This window comes from Salmo trutta, chromosome 10 (genome assembly GCF_901001165.1).
Source record: "Salmo trutta chromosome 10, fSalTru1.1, whole genome shotgun sequence".
NCBI classification, from domain to species: domain Eukaryota; kingdom Metazoa; phylum Chordata; class Actinopteri; order Salmoniformes; family Salmonidae; genus Salmo; species Salmo trutta.
The window spans coordinates 26,917,481-26,926,212 of record NC_042966.1 but is presented as its reverse complement, the minus strand read 5'-3'; the positions used below and the strand labels follow the sequence as shown (position 1 = coordinate 26,926,212).

The window sequence follows — 8,732 nt, the reverse complement described above, 5'->3', positions numbered from 1 at the left end:
GCGAGTTGTGTTGATGTAACCCAATGGAAAGTGATACAAATTGACATGCTGCATCTGTCTTACTTCTAGTAAAATGTTAAGACATTTAAGCAACTTTTAAACCATCTGTGTGTTTAGCAGGTGTCAAACAAACGGCTCAAAAGTAACCCATTCCACTCCAATAGACATTCACATAAAGTATCTTACACACACATATTAGCTACATATATTTCCAGCACAGAGATACACTGCTTCAAAATATGACAAAGAATATTACTTGAGAGACGTGTAGTCTCAAGTGTGCAGTCCTGCCTGTAAGTTTGACCCTTCTAAGAGACTGAACATTTTACTTTTGGCACTTGATGCTGCCTAGGTCCACAGAGGTGCTTTGGACTATCCCTTCTCCACTGGGATCAATGGCCAAGGACCAGATAGAAAGACAATATGCCACTGAGAACGAGCGCACCCCCTCCTGCTCAGCTTTAATTGACCCACTCAATGGCTTCACAGTTGACTGCACGGTGGGCTCAGGCCAGGCAGACATTACTTTCCACTGCACAGATGATTTTCAACACAAACACACTTCTACAACATTTAGATCCTGGCCACTTTAAAGCCATTGTGCACAATGATCACAGAAGCAGTACGAAAAAAGGTATCTCATAAAAACCAATACACAATGACGGTGAGACATACAGTGTGTATTTTCATCAATATACATGACATCCTAATGGATGTCTAAGTCAACATGTGACACCAATTCAGTGGCCATGGGGTCACTTTCAGTCTATGTAGCTAATACTGAAGGGTTATGGCATCTTCCTCCTGAGCATACACCGTTGATGTTTCGCATAAATGGTATCCACAGTTACGTGATCAACAACTGAAAAATAAAAGACATTTAGAGGCATATGATGCACATATAGACCTATATGCATGATAAATATGGGAGTGACAATAACTGCATATACATTACTATTATGTACATGACATAATTCAAAGATACAGTACTCACATATGAACAGCACATAGCGCCATCAATCGAGATTGGGGGGGGGGGGGGTTTAAAAAGAAACTACGAAAATTGTCCTGTTCATCACATCAATGTAAAAATCTATCAGGTAATTGGCAGTAATGTTGTGATCATGCATCAGATATACATTTTCTTACAAAAAATCTATAGAACGAGAAAGAAATGGACATGAATACTGTGGTCTGAAATGAATATACATTCTGATGGATTGGTACACCTGATCACAGAAATGTCAAAGAAATGCTTTACAAAATACATTTTATGATCAGGAAAAAAGCGTGTGATGGATTTATCTGGGTCTGTAAAATGCTAACATTTACCACATCCTTTCAAACTACACAGACCATCCATTATGAACAGCTCAACCAATCAAAAGCAGACCAATTGTGTCTGAACTTGCTCTAAATTTGGAAACTCACCGGATGACTTGCAGATAGAGGGGAATTTGCATAGTATTGCCTACACCAATCAAAAGGGTCCACTCTTCTCTGTCCCCATAAAGATATGCTCAATAATGGTAACTTACAGTTCCAAAAAGCATGACACATATAGTAATGATACATAATGCTTAGTATCTAGGCACAATTCATGTAGTCCCAGCCACTTTAAGATCAGCATGAACAATCACCCCTTAAAACAAGACCCAAAAACACCTTCATTTCCACCATCAAAACCAAATGGCAGTAAAAGTGACCATTCTTTCTTAAACACTCCTTTCCATGCACTTACATTACATTAAGCTTATGACTATGTGTTTAACTTTTTGATTTGTTTATATTTTTCATTGCACTGTTGAGGAAGCTCGCAAGTAAGCATTTAATTGCACCGTTTATGCTGTATTGATTTGATTACCGTTACCCTTGGCTGGACTTGCCTAACCTACAACATCGCCATAGTTGCAAAACCATTTCCCTTCCACAGGGACTTGGTCAAAGCTTGTTAGGGGGCGTTAGGGGAAGCCAACAGGTACAGTATGTGGGTAATTCAATCAGCGCTGTGTTACAAAGTGCAACAGTTTTTTTCTTCATGGTGTGCAAAGACGGTGAATGGGCATGGGCTCGGCCCATTCACATTCTCTGGATGGATATTGGCCTCTCGCTCTCTCTGTATCTTTCCACACAACACTAAAGCTCAGTCTGGTCTGTGTAACCAGGTGTGGCCCAATGTCATTGATCTCTATAGCTGGAGACCGGTTTGCCCCAGGGGACATTGTCCATGTGTCCGTGCCTAGGGGCATCTAGGCTCCCGGCTTCGGTGAAGCCCACAGCGGGACACAGGGCAGCGGGAAGAAAGAGCCCTCAGGCAGGGCCGGCAGCTGACCAGGACCCCCACTGGAGAAATAGACACCTCAGGGCCGATGGAACCTGCCAAGGCACAGGGAAAACAGATGCTGTTGGTTCAGAACGGCAGTCTACCTATTATAGTACACTGCATACTAGGGCTAAATCAAACAGCAGTTTATTATCTTGTATGACTCATAACATAATGTAGTATAATGGCTGGGGGTCAATAAGGTCGAAGTTGTCATTACCTGGTGAATTGCTTGCTCTCTTCATGAACTTCCATCTCTTTGCTTTTGAACTCATTCAGTTCTTTACGGATAGCAGCCTGAGGGAATATAAACATTCAAGATCAAAGTCTTCATTTACAAAGAAAAAATGTCAGAACATCAATACTTTCAGACAGGTAAACATGTTTCATATAACTGAAGATTAAAGATGCAATATGCAGAAATCGCTCCACCATTTCCTGGTTGCTAAAATTAGATTAATTTGCCTAACTTCAGTTTGTGACAAAACAAGAAATGCAGTGTAGAGAATCATAGTACCATCTAAACCACTGTGAGATATATTTTCAATAACCCAAAATATTGTATTTTCAGCTGTTTGAAGCTAGTGTACAAAACTGAAAGTAAAAGGTGCAAAATCAAAACTTAAGAATGGGAAACATAGAAATAGCGCACATAGAACATCACTTTCAATGAGAATGACATATCTATAACTCACATTTCTATGCGAATTTGGTCAGGTTGCCCAAAAAGTTACATATTGCAGCTTTAAATGATAAATCATTATTATTATTGTGAATAATGTATTTAGAGTATGGTTCAGTTGCTGGCCAGTATGTGGTATGCATGAGGAATAAAATTCTAACAAAACGTTTTTTAATTACACCTTTTTATAACCTGTCTTATTCCAAGTATTTAATCACATTATGAATGTCAGGTATTTTAGGTTCTCTTGCAATAACATTATACAGTAGGAGTCTGGGACCCACTTTGTCAGCTGGAGTGAGCCTGGTCCAGGGTTTGTCTGCACGGCGGTCATAGTCCTTAGCATCTGTGCACTCCACATACTCATTGAAGCGCAGAATCCGCCGAGCCACCAGCTCTGCTACTGTGGGCCTCACACTCAGCTACACACACACACACACACACACACACACACACACACACACACACACACACACACACACACACACACACAAAGTAACCAGTGATTGACAACTGTAAATTGGGACTTGTAGATAAAACATTTAGGGCCCGGGAGAAGATGGGTAGAGAGTTGTGGGAAAAGTTGAACTCCTTCCACGGTGCCATACTTCCACGGTGCCATTCTCAATATAGCTGAGGTCAAGCCTCGTTGGCCTAACCCTGGCCAATCCCCTCTTCCCTCCCTACCACCACTGGGGGCGAGCAATCTGAGGAATTTCAAGCAGCCTGATGCTACACTTTGAGGCATGCTGCTCACACAGAGTTGGAATGCCCTACAGTATGCACTGTGCCAACTGAGTTATACGATTGCTGAATTTTACAATGTCAACAAAAAAAACTAATTGACAAGGAACAAATGAGTTGGAAATTCAGAAATCAAGACATTGTTTGGTAATTCATTATATTGAGTTCAGTCCATATATTCAGTCGACATGAGATTGACATGTGTTTGGTATCAGTTATTTCAGTTCCAGCTGTGTCCACCAGATGGATCTGTCTACCAAATATACAGTGCATTTGGAAAGTATTCAGACTCATTGACTTTTTCCACATTTTGTTACATTACAGCCTTGTTCTACAATTGATTAAATCACCCCCCCCCCCCCAATCTACACACAATACCTTATAATGACAAAGTGAAAACAGGTTTTTAGAAATGTTTGCACATTTATAAAAACTAATAAACAGAAATACTTACTTAAAAAAGTATTCAGACCCTTTGCTCTGCGACTTGAAATTGAGCTCAAGCGCATCCTGTTTCCATTGATCATCCTTGAGATGTGGTAAATTCAATTGATTGAACATGATTTGGAAAGGCACACACCTGTCAGCAGTTAAAGTTGGAAGTTTACATACACTTAGGTTGGAGTCATTAAAACTCATTTTTCAACCACTCCACAAATTTCTTGTTAACAAACTATAGTTTTGACAAGTCAGTTAGGACACAAGTAATTTTTCCAACAATTGTTTACAGAAAGATTATTTCACTTATAATTCACTGTTTCACAATTCTAGTGGGTCAGAAGTTTACATCCACTAAGTTGACTGTGCCTTCAAACAGCTTGGAAAATTCCAGAAAATGATGTCATGGCTTTAGAAGCTTCTGATAGGCTAATTGACATCATTTGAGTAAATTGGAGGTGTACCTGTGGATGTATTTCAAGGCCTACCTTCAAACTCAGTGCCTTTTTGCTTGACATCATGGGAAAATCAAAAGAAATCAGCCAAGACTTCAGAAAAAAAACTGTAGACCTCCACAGGTCTGGTTCATCCTTGGGAGCAATTTCCAAATGCCTGAAGGTACCACGTTCATCTGTACAAACAATAGTGCGCAACTACAAACACCACGGGACCACGCAGTCGTCATACAGCTCAGGAAGGAGACGTGTTCTGTCTCCTAGAGATGAACGTACTTTGGTGTGAAAAGTGCAAATCAATCCCAGAACAATAGCAAAGGACCTTGTGAAGATGCTGGAGGAAACAGGTACAAAAGCATCTATATCCACAGTGAAAGAGTCCTATATCAACATAACCTGAAAGGGCGCTCAGCAAGGAAGAAGCCACTGCTCCAAAACCGACATAAAAAAGCCAAACAACGGTTTGCAACTGCACATGGGGACAAAGATGGTACTTTTTGGAGAAATGTCCTCCGGTCTGATGAAACAAAAATATAACTATTGTTATGACCATTGTTATGACCATGCTATGACCATTGTTATGTTTGGAGGAAAAAGGGGGATGCTTGCAAGCTGAAGAACACCATCCCAACTGTGAAGCACAGGGGTGGCAGCATCATGTTGTGGGGGTGCTTTGCTGCAGGAGGGACTGGTGCATTTCACAAAATAGATGGCATCATGAGGCAGGAAAATTATGTGGATATATTGAAGCAACATCTCAAGACATCAGTCAGGAAGTTAAAGCTTGATCGCAAATGGGTCTTCCAAATGGACAACGACCACAAGCATTCTTCCAAAGTTATGGCAAAATGGCTTAAGGACAACAAAGTCAAGGTATTGGAGTGGCCATCACAAAGCCCTGACCTGAATCCTATAGAAGATTTGTGGGCAGAACTGAAAAAGCGTGTGCGAGCAAGGAGGCCTACAAACCTGACTCAGTTACACCAGCTATGTCAGGAGGAATGGGCCAAAATTCACCCAACTTATTGTGGGAAGCTTGTGGAAGGCTACCCGAAAAGTTTGACCCAAGTTAAACAATTTAAAGGCAACGCTACCAAATACTAATTGAGTGCATGTAAACATCTGACCCACTGGGAATGTGATGAAAGAAATAAAAGCTGACATAAATCCTTCTCTCCACTATTATTCTGACATTTCACATTTCTAAAATAAAGTGGTGATCCTAACTGACCTAAGACAGGGAATCTTTACTAGGATTAAATGTCAGGAATTGTGAAAAACTGAGTTTAAATGTATTTGACTAAGGTTAATGTAAACTTCAACTGTATATAAAAGGTCCCACAGTCGACAGTTCATGTCAGAGCAAAAACCAAGCCATGAGGTCGAAGGAATTGTCCGTAGAGCTCTGAGACAGGATTGTGTCGAGGCACAGATCTGGGGAAGGGTACCAAAACAATTGGGTCCCCAAGTACACAGTGGCATCCATAATACTTAAATGGAAGAAGTTTGCCACCACCAAGACTCTTGCTAGAGCTGGCCGCCCGGCCAAACTGAGCAATCGGGGGAGAAGGGCCTTGGTCAGGGAGTTGACCAAGAACCCAATGGTCACTCTGACATGGCTCCAGAGTTCCTCTGCGAAGATTAGAGAATCTTCCAGAAGGACAACCATCTCTGCAGCACTCTACCAATCAGGCCTTTATGGTAGTGTGGCCAGACGGAAGCCACCCCTCAGTAAAAAGTGTATGACTGCCCGCTTGGAGTTTGCCAAAAGTCACCTAAAGACTCTCAGACCATGAAAAACAAGATTCTCTGGTTTGATGAAACCAAGATTGAACTCTTTGGCCTGAATGTCAAGTGTCATGTCTGGAGGAAACCTGGCACCATCCCTACGGTGAAGCATGGTGGTGGCAGCATCATGCTGTGGGGATGTTTTTCAGCGGCAGGGACTGGAAGACTAGTCAGGATAGATGGAAAGATTAACGGAGCAAAGTACAGAGAGACCCTTGATGAAAACCTGCTCCAGAGCGCTCAGGACCTCAGACATGGGCCAAGGTTCACCTTCCAACAGGACAGCCAAGACAACGCAGGAGTGGCTTCGGGACAAGTCTTTGAATGTCCTTGAGTGGCTCAGCCAGAGCCCAAACATCTCTGGAGAGACCTGAAAATAGCTTTGCAGCGACACTCCCCATCCAACCTGACCGAGCTTGAGAGGATCTGCAGTGAAGAATGGGAGAAACTCCCCAAATTCAGGTTGTGCCAAGCGTCATACCCATGAAGACTCGAGGCTGTAATCGCTGCCAAAGGTGCTTCAAAAAAGTACTGAGTAAAGGGTCTGAATACTTTTGTAAATGTGACATTTCATTATTATTATTTTATTTATTTATTAATGTGCAAAAATGTAAAACGTTGTTGTCTTTGTCATTATGGGGTATTGTGTGTAGATTGATGAGGAGCAAAAAAAACAATTGAATACATTTTAGAATAAGGCTGTAACGTAACAAAATGTGGGAAAAAATCAAGGGGCCTGAATACTTTCCGAATGCACTGTATCAACGAGTCATTACATGAATTTTATGTCTAATGAGATGCAGACATTCAGCAAGCCTAGTATTGGTGTGCCTAAATAAAGTATAAATGACAGTACCTTTCGGGAGAGTCTCCTTTTAATCTCTTGTATGGCTTCATGTTTATCAGCTTCATTCGTCTCTGCAGTGAAATTAAAAAGAAGTTGTAAGTAGGCTAAGGTGGTACTTCACTGACCAATATAGTGATTATCAATTAAGCAATGTGGTTAATGGAAAGTCTGGAAATGATACAGTGCTTATCCTTCCCATTGATTTTGGAATGTGCCATATGGCTGCATCTACAAAACAGATGGCCTGGAACATGGACTTATCTCAACTTTAGTCTGCTTTTGAGGTCTGAAAACATCTGACAAACTTTAATTTGGAGTCGTACTTTCTTAACCATACATAGTCAACTCTTTAAACCAGAGCAGTGTAGACCTGTGTTATATTCTTCAACAGGTAGTTGTTGAGTGTGTGACAGATGTGTATAGAGTCCCTGGGAGGCGTGCAACCTTTGCCATCTGCTTTCAATAAGGCAACAGTCAGTTAACTGCCCTCTCCCTCTTAGCCTCATGTATTATGATTCCACCACAAAGACCTCATAAATAATCTTGCTGGGGTGTTTTCTGCATTAAAACAACAAAATGGCCCCTTCTTTCACTGCTTCCTGTTTAATAGACAGGAAATCTCCACGTGAGCATTGACTGTATTACAGGAACATGTTTTAAGCCTGTTGATCAAATGGTAGTCCTTAGATTTGCCTGTAAAGTGTGTCCCGATGCACTTTAGATTAAGTTTGATTTGCTTAGAACAAAGTTAGCTTCTAGGAGATAAAGGGAATGACCAGGTAAACATAAATAACACATTCCTATTGACTTTTATCCTGACCTTCTCTGACCCAAAAATGTAAAACATTGTCTGGCACGATAAGAGCTCAAGATGTTATCCTCTTAAAAATGTTAATGTTCACTGGTCATGCTCAATCTGGCGTAATGTGTTTCACAAAATTGATTTACTAAGCAATAAACTGGGCAAGTAGATGAGCCATCAGTCGATAACTGGCCTCCCCCCACATCAATGCACCATTAGACCTTGATGCAGAGCTGTCCAGGCCAGGAGAACAACTTCACCTTTGTCTTGGATTCCAGCGGGGCTAATTTATTCACATACACCGTCTCCTTATGAAAACGTAACTAGTCTAGCATCAACCTTTGACTGAATGGGATAAAGTCATCAGCTTTTTAGGTCATGTGGAACTGAACTATCTACACTGAACAAAAATAAACGCAACATATAAAGTGTTGGTCTCTGCCAAGATAATCCATCCCCCTGACAGGTGTGGCATATCAAGCATCTGATTAAACAGCATGATCATGACACCGGTGCACCTTGTGCTGGGGACAATAAAAGGCCACTCTAAAATATGCATCTTTGTCACACTACACAATGCCACAGATGTCTCAAGTTGAGGGAGTGTGCAATTTGCATGCTGACTGCAGGAATGTCCACCAGAGCTGTTGCCA

At 41.3% G+C, this 8,732-nt stretch overlaps 1 protein-coding gene across 3 annotated transcripts in view; it reads right to left on the bottom strand.

The window, feature by feature from the left end:
* Positions 1 to 434: 434 nt before the first annotated feature.
* phactr2 (phosphatase and actin regulator 2) overlaps positions 435 to 8,732 on the bottom strand; it is a 52,046-nt gene continuing 43,748 nt past the window's right edge. For all 3 annotated transcript variants that reach the window (XM_029765138.1, XM_029765140.1, XM_029765141.1), the window contains 4 exons: positions 7,287 to 7,348; positions 3,290 to 3,427; positions 2,544 to 2,620; positions 435 to 2,376 (listed from right to left, as the gene is read on the bottom strand). In XM_029765138.1, coding sequence (XP_029620998.1) covers positions 2,361 to 2,376; positions 2,544 to 2,620; positions 3,290 to 3,427; positions 7,287 to 7,348 — 293 coding nt within the window. In that variant the 3' untranslated portion in view covers positions 435 to 2,360. The remainder of the gene's footprint in view (positions 2,377 to 2,543; positions 2,621 to 3,289; positions 3,428 to 7,286; positions 7,349 to 8,732) is intronic.